This window comes from Sus scrofa, chromosome 7, assembly GCF_054392235.1.
Source record: "Sus scrofa isolate SSC_HxYL_T2T_F1_AM1 chromosome 7, Sscrofa_HxYL_maternal_Yorkshire_Landrace_v2.0, whole genome shotgun sequence".
In the NCBI taxonomy this organism is placed as follows: Eukaryota; Metazoa; Chordata; class Mammalia; order Artiodactyla; family Suidae; genus Sus; species Sus scrofa.
In genome coordinates this window covers 27,905,144-27,924,763 of record NC_139389.1, presented here as the reverse complement: position 1 = coordinate 27,924,763, position 19,620 = coordinate 27,905,144, and the positions used below count along the sequence as shown (strand labels likewise).

The 19,620-nt window shown below is 55.0% G+C and overlaps 4 protein-coding genes across 7 annotated transcripts; 1 reads left to right on the top strand and 3 right to left on the bottom strand.

The window, feature by feature from the left end:
* Window positions 1-118: 118 nt before the first annotated feature.
* LST1 (leukocyte specific transcript 1) lies at window positions 119-7,526 on the bottom strand. 3 transcript variants are annotated; one of them, XM_084966593.1, is made up of 6 exons: window positions 7,329-7,526; window positions 6,596-6,865; window positions 2,182-2,302; window positions 1,690-1,788; window positions 1,347-1,369; window positions 119-340 (listed from the first exon to the last, which is right to left on the bottom strand). In XM_084966593.1, exons 2-6 carry the CDS (start codon window positions 6,791-6,793, stop codon window positions 200-202), a joined length of 582 nt encoding a protein of 193 aa, XP_084822719.1. In that variant the 5' UTR covers window positions 6,794-6,865; window positions 7,329-7,526; the 3' UTR covers window positions 119-199.
* On the top strand, window positions 6,373-8,281 carry LTB (lymphotoxin beta). Of its 2 annotated transcripts, XM_005665780.4 has the most exons (5): window positions 6,373-6,541; window positions 6,942-6,993; window positions 7,160-7,231; window positions 7,643-7,949; window positions 8,058-8,281. In XM_005665780.4, exons 1-5 carry the CDS (start codon window positions 6,380-6,382, stop codon window positions 8,095-8,097), a joined length of 633 nt encoding a protein of 210 aa, XP_005665837.1. In that variant the 5' UTR covers window positions 6,373-6,379; the 3' UTR covers window positions 8,098-8,281.
* A 2,452-nt stretch (window positions 8,282-10,733) lies between these two features.
* On the bottom strand, window positions 10,734-13,492 carry TNF (tumor necrosis factor). The gene is given in 4 exon segments (NM_214022.1): window positions 10,734-11,940; window positions 12,265-12,309; window positions 12,493-12,538; window positions 13,125-13,492. Coding segments are annotated over 4 exon segments (699 nt in total). The 5' UTR covers window positions 13,311-13,492; the 3' UTR covers window positions 10,734-11,518.
* Window positions 13,493-14,847: 1,355 nt separating this feature from the next.
* On the bottom strand, window positions 14,848-16,742 carry LTA (lymphotoxin alpha; the record flags this gene model as incomplete). Its single annotated transcript, NM_214453.1, is given in 3 exon segments — window positions 14,848-15,799; window positions 16,034-16,139; window positions 16,223-16,742. Coding segments are annotated over 3 exon segments (615 nt in total). The 3' UTR covers window positions 14,848-15,386.
* Window positions 16,743-19,620: the final 2,878 nt, after the last annotated feature.

The following is a 19,620-nucleotide window of genomic DNA, read 5'->3' as shown; positions in this document are numbered from 1 at the left end:
TTCACCCAATGACTCCCTACTTGACCCCAGAAATGGGCGCCAGGGTCAGTGGCTCAGGTTTTGGTGGTGGCCAAAACCTAAGCTGGGGCTTGAGATGGACGGAGCAGCCTGAGACACAGAAGGTGGTAATAGTCTTTACTGGGGGGACCATAGGGCAGCCCTGACTACCCGCTCGGGTTAGGGGAGGCGGCTGGGGGGCTCAGGTGGGCTTGTCCTTGGCAATGCAGGCGTAGTCCGTACTGAGATCCTCCTTGTCTCCTTCCCTTCCTTGGGGAGGGTGCTCCCGTACTGGCAGCCTCAGCAGGGTTGCATAGTAGGGCTCCTGTTCCGAGAGCTGGGCCTGGGGCCGGGACAGAGGATGCTGGCGGGAGGTCCCCAGGACCCTCCCTCCCCTCCCCCTCCCCTCCGAGTTCTTGCCGCCCCACCCCCACTTTCTTACCTCCTTGTCTCTATCTGTGCTCGGTCTGGGCTCTCTCTCCATTTCTCTCTCCTTCTCTCTTTTCCTTTTATCTTTGTGTCTCTCTCTCTCACTTTCTCTCTATTGTTCTTTTTTTTTTTCTTTTTTTTTTTTTTTTTTTTTTTTTTTTGTCTTTTGTCTTTTTAGGGCCATACCCACAGCATAGGGAGGTTCCCAGGCTAGGGGTCTAACTGGAGCTACGGCTGCCAGCCCACGCCAGGACCACAGCATCGCCAGATCCTTGCCATGTCTGTGACCTACACCACAGCTCACAGCAACACTGGATCCTTAACCCACTGAACGAGGCTAGGGATTGAACGCACAACCTCATGGTTCCTAGTCAGAGTCATTTCCACTGCGCCACAATGGGAACGCCTCTCCCTATTATTCTTAATCTCCTTCTCTTACTTGTTTTTTAGGGCTGCACCCATGGCACAGGGAAGTTCCCAGGCTAGTGATCGAACGGCCTGAGCCACAGCAACATGGGATCCGAGCTACGTTTGCAACCTACACTGCAGCTCACAGCAATGCTGGATCTTTAACCCACTGGATCCTTAACCCATGAGCAGGGCTAGGGATTGAACACGCATCCTTATGAATACTAGTCACATTCTTAACCTGCTGAGCCACACAACAGGAACTCCCTCTCTTACTTTTCCTCTTGTTCCCCCCAAGGGTCTCTCATTCTCTGATTTTCTCTCTGTCTCTGTCCCCCTCATTTCTTGCCCTCTCTCTGTCATATTTCCTCCTTCCCCCTCTACACCATTTCTTTCCTCTCGTCTCATCCTATTTCCCTCTTGTGTCTCCTTCTTCCCTTGTTCCCCCACCGCAGCCTTCAGCTCCCTCTTGTTGTCCCATCACCCACTTCCCTGAAATCCCCCAGACTCACCCAACTCCTCTCCAGCCTCCTCACTGCAAAGAAGAGAAGCAACTCAGCTCAGGCCTCCGTTGTGCCATCTCCCAGCCCTCCTCGCTCACTCTCCCCACCCCCAGCAGGCGTTTCCTCACTGGCTGACTGCCCTGTGGTCCCCACGGCCAAAGCCAAGGGCTCTCTCTTTGGACTCTGCCCCCAGCCCTCTCCCGCTGGACTTCAGCCAGCCCCCTTCTGCACACGGGACAGGTGTGTCAGGATTGAAGGGGACTCCAGGAGGGCGATGGGAAGGGGGTGGGGGGGCAGCAGGAGGTGGGTGGGGAGTGGCTGAGGGGGGGATGAGGAAGAGGGAAGGGCTCACCTTTCCCCTGGAGCTGACACAGGCAGACGGACAGAACGACCACAACCAGGAGCAGGAGCCCCCCCAGCCCTGAGCCCCCATAGAGGAAAAGCCATATCCCTGTAGGGAAAAGCGGTAGGTGTTAGAAGGCCCATGGCTCTCCTCAGCTTACCCATCCTCCTGGTTGGCCATGGATCTCAGCTTCTCTCTCTGGCAGTTTTACAGACAGAAAAACATTCTCTCGGAGATTCTTCACCCCACACTGTGTAACCTCACCTCCTGCCACAGGTGGCCTGCCTTCATCGGTTACCTCACTCATACCCGAGACCACTCGCCCCTCACCAGCTTCCCACTGCCACCTGTGCCGTGTCTGGGCTTTGCCATGAAGTCCCCTGTCCCCCGAACTGGCTGGTCCGAGAGGCCCTGGCCCCCTACCCATGAACCACACACGCCGCTTTTCACCCACTGTTCCCTGTGCCACCACCACCCACCCTGCGCCAAGTGTTACCTTACCCTCTGTCTCGTGAAGTGTCATTAGGCCGAGAACTGAAGCCTGGCCTGCAGGTTGGGAAACGTAGCCCTGCTCTTCCAGGAGAAATGACCTGGGGTGAATCACGTGGCCCAAGTTCCTCATCTGTAAAGCCAGGGCCTCTGTTATAATTGTTTCCCAGGCTGAGGAGCCTTACTTAGGCTTCAACCCTGAACTAGCCCCCCCCCTTTTTTTTTTGGTCTTTTTAGGGCCACAACCACTGCACATGTAAGTTCCCAGGCTAGAGATTGAATCCGAGCCACAGCTGCCGGCCTACACCACAGCCACAGCAACAGAGGATCCGAGCCACCTCTGTGACCTACACCACAGTAACGACAATGCCAGATCCTTAACCCACTGAATGGGGCCCGGGCTCGAACCTGCATCCTCATGGATACTAGTCGGATTCATTACTGCTGAGCCCTGATGGGAACTCCGTGGTTGGTTTGGCTTGGTTTGGCTTGGTTTTGTAGGAACGTTCTATTTATCATTGCCAATCCCCATGACAGTGTAGGGTATGATGGTCCCTGTTTCCCTGGGGAAGAACCCAAGACTAGAGGCTGAATTCCGCCAAGGACATCCTGCCCTGAAGTGGCAGAGCTGGAGTCCAAGGGCAGCTCCTGCCAGCTCCAGAGCCCAGCCCCTTTCCTCCATCCTAGGCGACCAGCTGGTTGTAGGGGCCTCTCCCACCCTGGAGAGTCCTAGGTGCTGGTGAGGGGCTGAGGGAGGGGGCAGGGGCGGGAAGGTGGTGTCCAGTGCCCCCTGGCAGCTGGGGCCGCTCGCTCAGCCCAGAGCAGCTAGGGCTGGTGTGGAGAGCTGCCTCCCTTGGGCAGATGCTGCTGGGGCTAAAGTGGGGCATGGGGGAGTGTCTGGGGCCCATAACTTCCCCTCAGGCACTTCCTGCCCCAAAACCACTGGTTCCTGTTTGAGGGCAGAGAGGGGGCTGCCGACTTTACCCAGAGCTATAGATACACTGACCAGGGTGTGGAAACTGAGACCATCCCGGGGTCAAGAGGAGTGCTGGGGAGGGCAGGGGTTGGCAGGTGGGGAGCAGAAGTGCAGGTGGAGAGGAGGGCCTGAGGAGGCCGTGAGGGGCCTGGGGGCAGAAGTGGATTGTTTCCAATTTCTTTCTTTTTTCTTTCTTTCTTTTTAGGGCCACATCTGCGGCATACGGAAGTTCCCAGGCTAGGGGTCGAATCAGAGCGGCAGCTGCCGGCCTATGTCACAGCCACAGCGAATGCGGGATCCAAGTCACATCTGTTACCTACACTGCAGCTCGAGGCAATGCCAGATCCTTAACCCACAGACCCTGGCCAGGGATCAAACCTGCATCCTCATGGATACTAGTCAGGTTCTTAACCCACTGAGCTACAAGGGGAACTCCTATTTCCACTTTCTTTGGGGAGCAGAGACAGAGGTTGGACAGAGGATTCCTCCAGGGCCCAGCAGGGACCCTCAAAGCCAGGCTTGCCCTTTCCTCATCTTCTATTCATCTCACGCTGGGGTATGACTGCTCCCTCCCTGGGTTTCTCCCATGAGGGTCCCTGCTCTCTCCCAGACTATGGGATCGACAGACTCCAGGCCGGCCCGAGCTGCCTGGGTGAAGAGAAGCATTGCCACCTCAGACATTCCTGCCCCTCCTGTGGTTTAACTTCTCCCCCGGGCTGGGTGCCTCCCCAGCATTGTTAGGAAAGGAAGTTAGACTTTGAGGGTGAGGGTTACAACATCTTTCCTCTCAGACTCCTACGACTTGTAACTCAGCCTGTGAGCCCATCAGCTCCAGTGCTCCTGAAAACTGTCAGTGAACATATGCCTTCCAGCTGCCTTCCCCGATTTGCTTTTCCCAATTACACTACATCACTGAGAACTCACAATCCTGTTCCTGTGTGTGTGTGTGTGTGTGTGTGTGTGTGTGTGTGTGTGTGGACACACACCCCTGCTCCCACCGCAGACTGGGAGTTCTGGTGAATTTGGGTAACTCTCCTGGTGTTCTGGGGCTGTATCTAACAGGGTACTTGGCTGGTTGATAAAATAAACAGAGGAGTTCCCTGGTAGCACAACAGGTTAAGGACCTGGCATTGCCACTGCTGTGGCGTGGGTTTGATCCCTGGCCGAGGAACTCGCACATGTCGTGGGTGCGGCCAAAAACCAAAACCAAACCAACAAACAAAAACCAACCCAAGAGAGTCAGAGACAGCCAAACTAGATTTACGTGAGCACTGCTGATATATCTAGAAAAGAAAGTTGATGACGAGTTGGTGTTGGGAAAGGTGAATCCAGGTGGACTTCCTGCAGGGGGCAGTGTTCTGACATTGAGCACAGAAGGAAGTAAGGGCGGGGCCCTCTGGGCATAAACCTAGATGAAGGCCTCAGAGCCACACCATGATGGAGAGGGAGAAGGATGCTGGAGGATGGCAAACCTGGACCTGGAGGAGGATGAAGAATGGGGAGCTCATGTGGAAGCAAGGACTGAAGAGGAGATCGGGTGCCTGGGCCCATATGCATTTGCATTTCCTTCTCCAAATTCAGAAACTTTCTGCTACTTCCTCCCCTCCCCCCATCCACAGTGTTCCCTGTGTAGCACAGTAGGAGAATATTCAGTTTTTCAAAATGTTTTATTAAAACGTTCAAACATAGAAAAATATTGAAAAAGTTGTACAGTGAACCTATCCCTACCACCTAGATTCTACAATCAACATTTTTCTTTCTTTCTTCCTTTTTTTCTTTCTTTGGCCATACCCTCAGCAGGTGGAAGTTCCGAAGCCAGGGATCGAACCCACACCACAGCTGTGACCTGAGCCGCAGCAGTGACGACACTGGATCCTTAACCTGCTGAACCACCAGGGAATTCCATAATTAACATTTTTCTACATTTGCATATCACATATCTATCGATCCATCTAATTTTTTGACACCTTTCAAAGTAGCAAACATTAGTAGCTTTTACTGCTAAATCCTGTACCACGTTTATCATTCACTCAAGTTCAGTATTTGTTTCCCTAGTTCTTTTTTTGTGCAGGTGAGGAGGGCAAGATTTACATACCCTGAAACGGACAAATCTGAAGTCAGTACTCAGTTTTTAAACTGTCTTGTGGTTAAGGGTATGGAGCCAGATTGCCCGGGTTCAAATTCTGACTCTACCACTACTGTGTGAAATTCCACCTGTTCCTTAACGTCTCTGTGCTTCGATTTCCTCTCAGAGTTTTTGTCAGGATTAAAAGTATTACATATACAATATATATAAATTTCTTCTTCTTCTTCCTCTTCTTATTACCCCAACACACAAAGATATTGTCAAGAAGGGGAGATGATCTGGCCCCCCTTCTAACTTATTGACCTGGCTCTTCCTCCCTTCAACTCCTACTGCACTGCCTGCTATACCATTCCTTTGGGCCTTACTGCTTGCTTTGCTTACTCATTCATTCATTTGTCCTTCCTTCACTTAACACTTAGTCAGCATCAACTAAATGGATGATGGGTCTGTGTAGCCGGCGGAGCTCTTTGGGGGTGGCTGCCTCATCGCTGTCCTGTATCCACTCTGTGTGGCAAGGGGGGTGATGCTCCATTTCCACTGTCCTCAGGTCAGTGGTGGGGCTGAGGCTCCCTTCAGCTGCCATCACCATGGACTGGCTTAACTCTGCCTTTCTCAGCTGACTCCGGGGGCTTGGAGGAAGGAAGGGGATGCCAGGAGGGGGTCAGTCTAGTGTGGGAATAGGTTCTTCTTACAGACCTAGACAGCCATCCCTGAAGAGTCCAGGTCTTGTCCTCCTCTTCCAGACCTTGGCCTCAGGCGTGTGGATGCAGCACGCCCTCCAGCGTGGGGTGCAGAAGAATGCAGACCACACAGGCCATCTGGAGTTCTGTGTTCTTTCTGCAGGTGCCTGATTTTCTGCAAACTACCTTCCCTGCCTGGGCCTCAGTTTCCCTCTCCGCTGAGTCAGAAGATCTCTAAGGCCCTCTCCAGTTCTACCCTGAAAGCTTGTCTTTGCGCCCCAACTCCCTCCCCAGTTCAGAGAACCCAGGCATCCAGATGCCCCACCCTAGCTCTGGGTAAACAGGAAGCTGGGTGAGGGGAGCAGGGGTGCTCGGAAAGTCCCAGCCAGGTGTGTGGGTCTATGGGGAGGGGATGGCGCCACCCCCTGGGTATGAAAGCCCCCCTGTCCTGGCCCTGGCTCAGTCTCAATGGGGGCACCGGGGCTGGAGGGCCGGGGTAGGAGGCCCCAGGGGAAGGGATGCCTCCTGCTGGCCGTGGCAGGGGCCACTTCCCTGGTGACCCTCCTGCTGGCCGTGCCTATCACGGTCCTGGCTGTGCTGGCCTTGGTGCCCCAGGAGCAGGGAGAACTGGTGAGTGGTTACACCAAAGCCTCCAAGGGCTGCATGCTGCTGATGCTCACTCACCTCTGCCTGCGCCTCTGGCCTCTTCCTGTGCAGCCGGTTTGGCGGTCTTGTCTGGCTCTTCGCTGGTCCTCTTTCCACGTTCCTGTGATGCTGTTGTGTCTTGATGCCACCAAGCCCCTTCCTGGTTGTCTGTCTGTCTTCTCTCCTCTTCCCAAGACATACTGGAGCTCTGTCTCTCTGCTCCAGTAGATGCCTCATTGCTCTCTATTCCAGGGAGGTGTTTGTTGAGGCTGTCACTGGTGGGGGAAAGCCCGAGTCTGGGGTTTGGATCTGCGTTGGGAATGGGAAGAGTGGGGTTGGCATCAGCTAAGACTGAACTCTGGACACTGCGACCCTACCCACTCAGGTAACAGGGACCGCTGACCCAGGCACCCAGGCGGAGGCCCAGCAGCGATTGGGTAAGAGCCGACCATCTCCCTCTCTGGGATTCCCAGCTCCCATCCATCTGCATCCCCAGACACCCTCTCCCTCCAGGAATCCAGGGGCCCCACCCTTGGGCCCTGGCGCCCTGTCCGCTGGGGGGGCCGCCCCGCCCCCAGTTGTGCACGCTTCACCCCCTTCCAGAGTCCAAGGAGACGCCAGAGGAGGAGGCAGAAACAGATCTCAGCCCCAGGCTCCCAGCTGCCCACCTCATTGGTAAGGATCTCATAGACCTGACCAAGAGTGCCAGTTCTGCTCGCCCACAGTTAGGGTCCCTTTGCTCTGTTACTTCAGCACGCGGTTGCCCACTTGCCTTACCGCCGGTATAGTGCCCACCCTTCCGCGGAGCCAGCATTCTAGCTTCAAGCTTCCCCCGGAGGAGGCAAAACCCGGCCTGGATCTCTGTACCACTGCGCTCCGCACCGCGCACCCCGGCGCCTTCAGTCCCAACTCATGCCCATTGCAGAGGGTGCGCCATCACCCCGCTCCTGCTGCGGGGCCGGGCTCCTACGGGGGGGTTAAAAGCCCCTTCCTCCCCCTCCTGCCCGCCCTCCCAGAAGCCCCCGGGCCTGGATCCCGCCTCTGAGGATCGGATTCCCGAGAGCCAGCAGGCCTGTTTCTCCGCAGGCGCTTGGATCACGGGTCAGGGGCTAGGCTGGGAGGCGAAGAAAGAAGAGGCGTTTCTGAGGAGCGGGACGCAGTTCTCTGGCGCGGAGGGCCTGGCCCTCCCGCAGGACGGCCTCTACTACCTCTACTGTCACGTCGGCTACCGGGGCCGGGCACCTCCTCCCGGCGGGGACCCCCTGGACCGCTCGGTCACGCTGCTCAGCCGGCTGTACCGGGCGGGGGGCGCCTACGGACCGGGGACTCCCGAGCTGCTGCTGGAGGGCGCGGAGACTGTGACTCCGGTCTTGGACCCCAGTCGGAGGCACGAGTACGGGCCCCTCTGGTACACGAGCGTGGGGTTCGGTGGCCTGGTGCAGCTCCGGAGGGGCGAGAGGGTGTACGTTAATATCAGTCACCCCGATATGGTGGATTACAGGAGAGGAAAGACCTTCTTCGGGGCGGTGATGGTGGGCTGAGGACTGTCCGCGGCCCGAGAGGACCACTGCATGGTGGGATTGTGTCGATGAATCAGCCCAGACACGGGGTCCCAGACACCAGGCCAGACACCATGGCCGTGGGGAAAATGCAGGAGATCGTGTGGAAACTGATTTTGAGCCTGATGAAAATAAAGAATGTAAAAGCTTTAATGCTGCCCATACAGATGCTGAGATGTTAATGTGTCTTCATTCGCAGTGGGTACACGAGTGTCTGTTTTTCCGGTTGCTTGAAACAATTCATAATAACACTTGGTATGGCGTCTGTTGCCTAGGATGGGGATCAGCGGGTCCAGCCCATCCCTGTGGCTGAATTGGCTGCCTGGCCATGTGCCAGCATTAGTCTCTTTGGCGGGTAGAAGGAAAGGGATCTTAAACCCTGAAGCATCTGTAAACATCCCGATTCTCAAGGCCACACAGTCCCCTCAGACTCAACACTGCACTCATTTCTCTTGGATCCCACCCAGCAGTGATAGGGTCATTACAGGGGCAGGCAAGCACCACACAGAAAGGCCCAGCCGGCAGAGCTCATCCGAATAGGGTTGATGAGGAAGCACTGAGGGGCCAGCCTTCTCCCTGCCAGCTGCCTGAAGCCTGTTAGCCCTCCACAATCGACTCTCCTCCCCCAAGGGAAGAGTCACAGTTTAGGGGGTATGAAGGGAGGAGGCTGAAGCAGAGAGTTGGGGAGTGGTGATGGAGAGAGATGGGGTGGGGACAGAGTCTGAGGACACCAGGGAGAATCTGGGGAGGAGGAGGAGGAAAAACTGATGCCACCTGACCCCATCCAGGGCGAGGTGGAAGGTTCTCACCCCTTGTTCACACTTCAGGCCCCTTTTCCATATGCAGGCAAGTTGCGGGGGCTCCAGCGTAATAGCAGCCCCCTCGTTCCATGACCGACTTTCTGCCCACCACTGGGGGAGGCAGAGAGGGACCTAGGGCTCTATCTAGGTTACCCCAGTGGGTCACCCAACCCCTGCGGCACACCGCACGGTTTTCCCCTGCTGGCAACCCTGGCCGGAAGGAAAGCACAACTTCAGAGCCCAGTGGGGACTCCCACTCTCTGAGTCTTCATTTCTGACTCCATATTTGTCTTTGACTCCGTGTCCAGAAGAACCTTCCTGGCAGAAAGGAATGCTTTTCTCTTTCTTTCCTTTCTTTTTTTTTTTTGTCTTTTTGCTATTTCTTGGGCCACTCCCGCGGCATAAGGAGGTTCCCAGGCTAGGGGTCCAATCGGAGCTGTAGCCACTGGCCGACGCCAGAGCCACAGCAACGCGGGATCCGAGCTGCGTCTGCGACCTACACCACAGCTCTCTCTCTCTCTCTCTCTCTCTCTCTCTCTCTTTCTTTCTTTCTTTCTTTCTGTTTGTTTTTTAGGGCCAAATCCACAACATATGGAGGTTCCCATGCCAGGGGTCTAATCAGAGCTGTTGCTGCCAGCCTACGCCAGAGCCACAGCAACACTAGACCTGAGCTGCGTCTGTGACGTACACCACAGCTCACAGCAACGCTGGATCCTTAATCCACTGAGTAAGGCCAGGGATGGAACCCGCAACCTCATGGATCCTAGTCGGATTTGCTTCTACTGCGCCATAACCAGAACTCTTCTTTCTTTCTTTTTAGGGCTACACCTGCAGCATATGGAAGTTCCCAGGCTAGGGGTTGAATCGGAGCTGCAGTTGCTGGCCTACACCACAGCCACAGCAACGGCTGGATCTGAGCCACATCTGCAACCTACCCTGTACCTTGCAGCAACAACAGATCCTTAACCCAATGAGTGAGGCCGGGGATCGAACCTGCATCCTCATAGAGACAATGTCAGGTCCCTAACTGCTGAGCCACAACAGGAACTCAAAGGGGTGTGTTTCTACTTCCACTTCACCACCTCACATCCCTCTCCTCATCACTTGCCAAGAACATCAGTGAGACCAAGCTGGCATGGGGGCCCTTCACCCACATTTTCTTCCTGTTTTTTTATTTTCTTCCTTCTCAATTCCGTCCACTGAGAGATGGAAGGGGACAGAAGATTGGGGGCTGGAGACAGGGAGAAAGCCAGAATTCACTGAGCTCTCTACAAGGCGCTCAGATGTCATTCAGGTCTTCTGTGCCCCGTGGCTCCATACGTGGTGGAGGTTCCTACCTCTGATAGGTGAGGTTCAGTGACTGGTTCCAGTCGCATAGTTAGGACTGGGCTGGTGGGAGGAGGGGTGCAGGGTGGGATCAGGTTATTTGGAGCCCAGTTGCCTCACTGTCTGGAAGTCCCTTGGCTCTGGTTCAGGTACCTGAGCATCTGGCCGCTCCCTGGCTCTTTCAGCCGGAAGTCTCACCTGCACTGCAGGACTTCCCCAGCTGGGATAGGAATTCCCAGACTTGGAAATTCCCACACCCTGAGGGAGAGGTAATTACCTTCAGGTTCCTTTCTTAGGGGAGGGACCTGTTTGGCTGGGCTTTGTTTCTTGCAGAGGCTCCTGAGCCCAGGCAGTCCAAGCTCAGGAGTGAAGCCCAGGGAATCCTAAGCCCGGTGGAGAAAGAATTTTGGGGAGCAGCCTCACCCCCCCAAGGAGATGCAGAATTCAGTCGCAGAAAGAGGCCAGATTTCTTTTCTAAGCACGCTTTTATTTCTCGCCACTGACCAGTAGGGCGGTTACAGACACAACTCCCCTGGGGAGCAGAGGTTCAGCGATGTAGCGACAAGTTAGTCACCAAATCAGCATTATTTAGACAACTCGATCAGATAAATATTTGTTTTTAAAAACATAAGCAAAAGGAGGCACAGAGGCTAGGAGGCCAGGTGGGAGCAACCTACAGTTCAGCTCCGTTTTCACAGAAAACACATCTGAACCAAGGCAGCCCTTATGCTGGGTCTCCCAGGACACCTCGCCCTCCTGAATAAATACATTCACTAGTAAATAAATAATAAATAAATAAATAAATAATAATGCCAAGTGCAAATATAAATAAGAGGGAGCTGGCCCTGTGGGGTTTGGGGCTGGGCTCCCCATCCCAGGGAAGTCTGGAAAATTGGAAGAAAGGGAAGCCTAAAAAGTCATCAAGATTGAGGTGAAATCTTCTCAAGGAATGTTCTGAAGTATTCCGATTGGAACCCAAGCTTCCCTGGCAGCCACATTCCAGATGTCCCAGGTTGCATCCAGGAATCCAAACCCAAGGACCCCAGCGAGTCTGGAAGCCCCAGTTCCAATTCTTGGTGGTGGTCAGTGCCTGGTTGTCCAGGCCACACATCCCTGAATCCCTGATTTCTAAGTGTTGCTGTTGTTGTTTAAAGTTTTAAGCTTGGAGCCCAGTCCCCAGCCCCTCATTCTCTTTCTAAACCAGAAGGACGTGAGGGGGTCTGAAGGAGTAAAATAATAAAGGGATGGACAGGGGAGGGAACGGATGTCCTGCCCCCTCACAGGGCAATGATCCCAAAATAGACCTGCCCAGATTCAGCAAAGTCCAGATAGTCGGGCAGGTTGATCTCGGCACTGAGTCGATCATCCTTCTCCAGCTGGAAGACCCCTCCCAGGTAGATGGGTTCGTACCAGGGCTTGGCCTCGGCCCCCTCGGGGGTCTCCCTCTGGCAAGGGCTCTTGATGGCAGAGAGGAGGTTGACCTTGGTCTGGTAGGAGACGGCGATGCGGCTGATGGTGTGAGTGAGGAAAACGTTGGTGGAAGGGCAGCCTTGGCCCCTGAAGAGGACCTGGGAGTAGATGAGGTACAGCCCATCTGTCGGCACCACCAGCTGGTTGTCTTTCAGCTTCACGCCGTTGGCCAGGAGGGCATTGGCATACCCACTCTGCCATTGGAGCTGTCCCTCGGCTTTGACATTGGCTGGAGGGAGGAGACAAAGAGGGAGGGGTGAGTCAGTGTGACCCTGTCAGTTCCACTCTCCACATCCTGGCCCTCGAGTTCTGCCCGCCCCCCACATCCGGTTCCTGTCCCCTCGGTCTGTCTTCCCACATCCCATCTGTCCATGAGGTTCCGAGTATCCTCCTCAAGTTCTGAGTATCCCCCATCCTCCCCTGGAGCTCAGCGAGTCCTCCTCATACTATCTCCAAGCTCTGGCTACCCTCAGCCTGGCTTCAGCCCCCAAATCCTATCCCTCTCTGTCCTGCCTATTTCTTCATCCCCCAGACACATCCTCAGAACTCTTACCTACAACGTGGGCGACGGGCTTATCTGAGGTTTGAGACGATGATCCTGAGGAGGAAAGAGGAAAGAAAAAGATGAGACCCTCAGACTTCCCAGAAAATATCTCACTACTTTGACCTGCATTCCCCCCGCCAAACCCAGACCCTAAATTTCCCTTCTTCCTTCCACCCCAGCACTAACCCCACCCCTGTCCAAGCTCAGAACTGAGAGACAGGTTTTAGAGATACTTACTGAGTCCTTGGGCCAGAGGGTTGATGCTCAAGGGGCCAGCTGGAAACTGTTGGGGAGAAGAAGAAGGATTAATTAGATTTGAATAAGTCCCCTCTGAAGGGAAAACAGCCACCTGCTTCTCTAGCTTGTACTCTCTGCCCTGATGTCTAGTTTTTTCTCTCCACTCATCCATTTTCTCATCCACCCATCCATTCAACAACTCTTTCATTGAGTGCCTTCCACGTGCCAGACACCCACGCTTCCTTCTTCTCTCCTTATCTCTCTTTCCTATCTCCTCTACCTCTTCCTGTCTCACTATCTTTATCCAGATCACTTGTTTTTTCCCTATCTTTCTACCACACCCCTTGTCTGTCTACTCATCTCTCTTTATATCGGTGTCCCTGCTTACTCACTCATTCGTGCAACAAATATTTAGAGAGCATTTCCCAAGGGCCGGGCACCGGATTTCTCTCCATCCTTCTCTCTCTCCCCCCATCTCTCTCCACGTCTCCTTCTGCCTCCCCATCTTTCTCCATGATTTCCTCCCCACACTCCCCATCAGCACACTTCTTTCCCCCAGCTCGTCTCTGGCCCTCTTTCTTCCCCATTTCTCTCCGGGTGGGAGAATGAGCCAAGGCTGGCCAGGCGCTCACCTCTTCCTTCTGGGGGCCGATAACCTCGAAGTGCAGTAGGCAGAAGAGCGTGGTGGCTCCTGCGACCAGGAGGAAGGAGAAGAGGCTGAGGCACAGGCACCTCCTGGAGCCCTGGGGGCCCCCGGCCTTCTTGGCGAGCGCCTCCTCCGCCAGCTCCACGTCTCGGATCATGCTCTCAGTGCTCATGGTGTCTTTTTCAGAGGGGCTCAGGTCCAGCTGGGAGATGGTGGCGCCCCGGGGCAGCGTGTGAGAGGGAGAGAGTCGTCCGGCTGCCTGTTCGGGGGTGTGTCTTCTGAGAGGTTATTTCTAGGGGGTCCTGGAGTGGCTTGTCTCTCTCCTGGCTGGTCCCCTGGTGTCCTCACTCTGGGAGCTTCTGCTGGCTGGGTGTGCAAACAGCTGCATTTATACGCTCTGGGTGAGAAGAGGGCGGGGAGAGGCTCTCTTTCAACCAGCGGAAAACTTCCTTGGTGGAGAAACCCATGAGCTCATCTGGAGGAAGCGGTAGCGGGCCCTGCACCTTCTGTCTTAGTTTCATCTCCATAGCGGGGGCGGCGGTTTGGAAAGTTGGGGACACCCAGGCATCAGGGATACTTCCTACCCTCCCTGCCCGGATCCTGAGGTGGGCTTGCTGGGCCAGTTACTGCTCTGTGTGTAGGACCCTGGAGGCTGGACCCCAGGTCCCCCCTGCCTCCCATTTCCCATTGTTTCCATTTCTTTGGGGGACAAGTTCTGTTTCTTTGGGGGACAAATTCCTTTTCTTTGGGGGATGACTTCTATTTCTCTCTGATTTCCGAACAGGGCTCAGGTAGGGGTAGAACTAGGAATGGGAGGAGCTTCAGAAAGCTGAGTTCTTAATGGAGAGAAAACTTAGACGACACCGCGCTGGGTGCTGAGACCCATGTTTCGTCTCCTGGAGGGAAGAGGAGCTGGGAGAAGGGCAGCTGGAGGCCCTACACGGGCTGGGGGAGGACGGCAGGAACAGGCCTGGGACAGCCCCAGAGGGAGAGGAAGCCAGGCTGGGAATTCACAAACCCACCATGGCGGGCCTTCTCCTTTCACTCTGACAGGAACTCACCAAAACTCTGCTGCTGGTTTCAGTCTCGGCTTCCAAGGGAATGTGAGGCCCTGACTTCTGCATGAAGTCCCCACACCTCAGCCTCCCTTTGTGTGGCCACGTATCCTCAAAGAATTCCTGCTTCTTCGAGATTCCTAGAGACTGTCCAGGCCCTCGGCGCTCCTGGCCATGACCGTGTCTCCTCAAATGTCCCTGTATCTCCAGCCGCTAGCCTCAGAGGCTCTCCCACTCCTCATGGCCCTGGCACGGCCATGTCTCCCAGGGCGTCCCCGTGCTCCTCCCTCAGAATCCCGAACACCCCTCAGTGTGTTCCCTTCTCCCGGGAAGCCTCCTGTCACCCCTATTCCTCTGTCCCTCTACCTGTGGCCATATCTGCCAGGCGACCCCCGACCTCGGTTCTCAAGACCTTGGCCCTGCATCTCTTCCTTTGTCTTCTCAGAGGACCATCTGCTTCTCCTGCAGGGGTCTGGCTGCCCTCACCCTGAGGCCGCCATCTCTCACCTGAGCCCCTTAGGCCTCATCACACACCCACAGCTCCCGTCCCCTCTGATTCCTGTCCTCCCTCCACTCCTTAGAGACATCTGGAGAATTCTCCCCTCCCGAGTGACAGATACGAGCAGACAGCATTTCAGAGAAAAGAGCTTTATTGGGTTTCATCGAGGGTCAGCCGTCTCCTCATGAGCCTCCAGTCAAGCAGCCCCTTCCTGAGCCACTTTGCCCTCTCTGGCCGGGTCATCTGGAGCCCATGCCTTCTGTCACTTTATCTCTTGGGCACATGTGTCACACTCTTCTGACATCCCTCTGTGATTCCCTTCTCTCCATCCTCCATAAATAAATAATTTAATTTTCCCCTTCATAAATAACCCCCCCACACCGCCTCCGGTCATCCGTTCAAAGTCCCTCATGGGTCAGCTTCCCTTCCACGTCCTGGACGAGGCCCCCTAGACGGGCAGGACAGGGGAAGGGCTCCAGGCGGGCATTCAGATCCTCAGCAGAGCATCCGGGGTGGTTCCAGTTCCCCCGAGGTGCCTAGAATTCCTTCTACAGAAGCTCCAGGTGCTGAGCGTGGGGGAAGATGAGACTGTTGGAAATTGTCAGAGGAGAGGCGCGGTGACCTCCGAAGTGGTCATAAGGGAGGTGAAAAGGGGAGAAGGCCTTGAAACCAATTTTTTTCTTTCTGGATTCTTCTATAGAGCGAAGGCTCCAAAGAAGACGCTACTGGGGCTGAGGAGCAGGTGGGGGGTGCCGTCTGTGTGTGTGGACAGCTGATCTCCCTGGGTGAGCAGGAACACAGCCCCCTGGTACACAGAGCGCACCCAAGGTCCCTGTGGCCCGGGGCACACGGACTTCTGAGCGCTGAGGAGCGGCACGTGGAAGGGGTACTGGGAGGAGAAGAGCTGGACCTCGTGGGCCAGGTAGAGAGGGGTGGGGGTGGCCTTGGGGAAGCAGCCTTCCCCGGAGAAGACGACCTGGGAGTAGACAAAGTAGAGGCCACTGGTGGGGACCAGCAGGGAGTTGTTGCTCAGCAAGAAGCCATGGCGGAGGAAGGCACGATCCGTGTTCGCTCTCCAGCGCAGTGAGTCCGGGGTGCTGGGGTCTCCTAGGAAGAGCCAGAGGGGGTGGGAGTCAAGGACCTGGGGGTCGGAGGTCTCAATCCCTGAGGAAGCAGGTGCTGGACTGAGTTCCTGGGGGATGGTTGGGAGGGAGTCGGGAGTGGGATGCCTCCATTTAGGGGGTGGGGGGAGATGGGGGGGAGGGATGCTTCAGTCCCTGAAGCAGGGGCATAGGAGGAGGGCTGGGGGCTACAGGTCTGGGAGGCCAGGTGGATGTTTACCAACGAGGTGAGCGGCAGGTTTGAGGGTGCCTCTGGCCAAGTGCTTTGGGGGGTGCTGATGGGCAGGCTGTGCAGCTGAGGGTGGGAGGCCGACGCCAGGGAGCCCCTAGGGGAGAAGAGCGTCAGAGAGGCTCTGAGGCCCAAGGTTGGGCAAGGCTGCCCCCACGGCCCGCTCTCCTGCTGCCTCACCTGGGCCTCGGGCGGCAGGGCCAGCAGCAGCCCCAGGAGGAGGAGGATGGGGGTGCTGCACACCCTCCGGAGGTAGAGGCGTCCAGGTGGTGTCATGGGGAAAACCTGTGGGGGGAGAGAGACAGTGAGCGGGGCGGGGCACCCTGCGGAAGAAGGGCCTCCTGCCCTCGGAGACAGCCACCCCGAGAGACAAGAGACGGGGCGCCAGACAGAGAAGGGGACCAGAGGCACTCAGGGAAATCCCGAGGTGAGCAGGGGGAGACCCAGAGAGAAACAGAGATGGGAAGGGAACAGAGAGGGATCAGAGTGTGTGAGAGCTAGAAAGAGCCTGACAGATAAAGAATCAGAGAGAACAAACCAAAACCAAACCCACCAAGGCCCAGGCCGAGGGCTGAAGATGCAGGAGGGGCAGGAAGGCCAGGGAGCGGGCGGAGGGACCGAAGGTCTGAGGGGGGAGTCCAGCACCCGGGCAGCCCTAGGAGATGGGGTGGGAGAGTCTCACCTGCTGTGCGGGGCCCCTTGGCCTGGGCGCCTGGGTCCCTTTATAGAGGAAGCGGCAGTGGCAGCGTGGCAGGCGGCGGGCGGGTTCTAGGCCGGGGCTGGGGCCTGGGGAAGCCCCCAGGGCTTAGAAGATGCTGCTGTTTCAGCCGAAGGCAGGAAAGGCTGAGGCCTAGGAGAGAACCGCAGGCTGGGGGCTCAGATGACTGAGTTCTGGGAAAGGGAGTGGGGTCAGGGGAACCGTGGGCTGGGAGGGCCAGGGAGCGGGGTCAGGCTTAGGAGTTCCAGAGAAGGGACGGTGAGTTCAGAGGAGGAGATGGAGTGCAGCTGGGGCGTGGGCTGCTTGCCCGGTTCCCTGAAGAGCGATTATGTATAACACCTCTGCACCCTTGGCTGATTACGGGCTTCTCTCTGTGCACGTTTCCTCCTCTGTACCCCTGTCCTGGGCCCAAGAGGCTCAAGTCACACTTGTCCCAGTCTGTGTATTTTCCAGGTCATCTGGCTGATTTCATATCAACAAGTTCCCTTCTATACCCTCCTGCCTGGGACATCCTGGTTTGTTCCTGCTGTCCTGGAGGAAATCTTCAGGGAGCCCCCTTTTGCTCTCCAAAGTGTCCTCATTTGGAAGATCTGACTCAGGGATGAGGCCATGAAATCACCTACAATGAGGTTTCATCTCACTGCAGAAGGCCGCCCCCCACCATGTCCCAACCTTGGGTGGGCCCCACAGATCAGATGTGTCTAACTCTAGACAACACGTTCCTGCATCAAAAGAACGTGGCAACTGCTAAAGTTCTCTACAGGGGAGGCTTCAGAATTCCACACAGGTGGAGCTTAAGGGTGGTGACCTAGGGTGGGGTGGGGACAGCAGAGGGATTGTGTTGAAAATACATCGGTAAAGCCAATACACTTTGTAATTGTCAAATCATTAAGGATTTCCCCCTCTGCTGATGCAGAACTTAGGTCCCGTGAGAAGCCCGTCTCCCAAGTGGACAGCCTGAGGAACTTTTCCATCTTCTTGTAGCCATGTTGCCACCATCCAGTCCAATATATTTTTAGGTCTCCAGAAAGTTCTCTCATGCCCACTCCCAGTTCATACCTGCCAAAGACAACCAACTGCTCTCTGACCTCTGTCACTATAGATTAAGTTCTTCCTGCGCTTGAACTTCATAGAAATGAATCCACACAGACAACTCATCTGTGCTTGGCTTTTATTCTCGCTGTTGTGTTTGTGAAATTCATCTATATGGTTGTGTCTGTCAGTAGTAATTTTTATTTCATTGTGATGTTATTGTGTGCATGTTATTGTGTGATGCTATTGTGTGCATATACCCCAATTAACTTATCTATTCTTCTGTTGATGGGCATTTGGTTTGTTTCTAGTATTTGGCCTTTTTTTTTTTTTTTTTGTCTTTATAGGGCCGCAGCCACAGCTTATGGAGGTTCTCAGGCTAGGAGTCTAATCAGAGCTGTTGCTGCCGGCCTACACCAGAGCCACAGCAACACTAGATCCGAGCCACATCTGCGACCTACACCACAGCTCACGGCAACGCCGGATCCTTAACCCACTGAGCAAGGCCAGGGATCGAACCCGCAACCTCATGGTTCCTAGTCGAATTTGTTTCTGCTGCACCACGACGGGAACTCCCTGTTTCTAGTATTTGGCTAGTATGAAAAATGATACAAACGTTATGGAATAGGAGCCAGTTTTCACTTAGCTTGTAGGTTACACATTAAGAAAAAGAAAAGTTTCTCTCTTTTTTTTTTTTGTCTTTTAGGGCCGCACCTGAGGCATATGGAGGTTCCCAGGCTAGGGGTAGCCACCAGCCTACACCACAGCCACAGCAATGCAAGATCTGAGTCGCATCTGCGACCTACACCACAGCTTGTGGGAACGCTGGATCCTTAACCCGCTGAGCAAGGCCAGGGATTGAATCTGCATCCTCATGGATGCTTACTGGGTTCATTACCTGCTGACCCATGACAGGGACTCCCACACTTCATTGTAATTATCTGATAACCAACCAGTCTTCCACAATTGGTCTTTGAGGTCCCAGAGGTCAGGGGACTGTCTTTCCCATCCGTATCCTCAATGCCTCATGTAGATGCTCAGTAAATGTTTGTGGAACAGAGAGAAAACTAAAGAGATGGAATGCAAACAAAAAGAAGTCATAGGTCAGAGCAGCAAGGCATGAGAGGCAAAGCTGCAGGGCCTCAAGCAGGGGGAGGAGAACAGGAGAAATAGTTCATGCACAGCCTGAATGTAACTTCTGTGCCACAGGACATCAAAACCCCTCAGGCTCGGATCCCACGTTGCTGTGGCTCCAGCGCAGGCTGGCAGATACAGCTCCGATTAGATCCCTAGCCTGGGAATCTCCATATGCTGCGGGTGCGGCCCTAAAAAGAAAGTCAAATAAAATAAAATGTGATAAGTTCCATGACAGTGGGCTTAAAGCAGCCCACAGAAAAGCCATTGAACCTGGCCTGAGGGAGAGGCATTAAGTATCAAAGCAAAAAAGATGGTGAGGGGCAGAGAGAGGGAACAGAAGGTGCAAAGATGGGAGGTAAAAAAGAGTATATGGTGTGTGGAGATGTACACATGGGTACACGTAGAAGGAGCAGGGATGAGGCTTGGGAAGTAAGCTGAGGACACATGCTGAAGGGTTTGCACACAAGAAAAATGGTTTGGAATTCCTTCTCATCATGATAGGGAGCTGCCAAAATTTTTAAGTGAAAGAGGGACCCCCTCAAATTGGTATATTTAAAAAATGAGAATGACTCGAGGGGCGTTGCCTTGTGTGCAGTGGGTTAAGGATCTGACACGGTCACTGCATTGGCACAGGTTTGATCCCTGGCCCCTGGAACTGCCACATGCCATGGGCATGGCCAAAATAAATAAA

Coding starts and splice junctions, on each gene's coding strand:
- LST1 (XM_084966592.1), bottom strand. CDS start 7,370: ATGCTGGCTCCGCGGAAGGGTGGGCACTATACCGGCGGTAAGGCAAGT. Junction 1,370..1,689: donor GTGTCAGCTCCAGGGGAAAG/GTGAGCCCTTCC, acceptor TCTTCTTTGCAG/TGAGGAGGCTGGAGAGGAGT. Junction 341..1,346: donor GGAGGCTGGAGAGGAGTTGG/GTGAGTCTGGGG, acceptor TCCCGGCCCCAG/GCCCAGCTCTCGGAACAGGA.
- LTB (XM_005665780.4), top strand. CDS start 6,380: ATGGGGGCACCGGGGCTGGAGGGCCGGGGTAGGAGGCCCCAGGGGAAG. Junction 7,232..7,642: donor CCCAGCTGCCCACCTCATTG/GTAAGGATCTCA, acceptor GTTTCTCCGCAG/GCGCTTGGATCACGGGTCAG. Junction 7,950..8,057: donor GACCCCAGTCGGAGGCACGA/GTACGGGCCCCT, acceptor GGTGGATTACAG/GAGAGGAAAGACCTTCTTCG.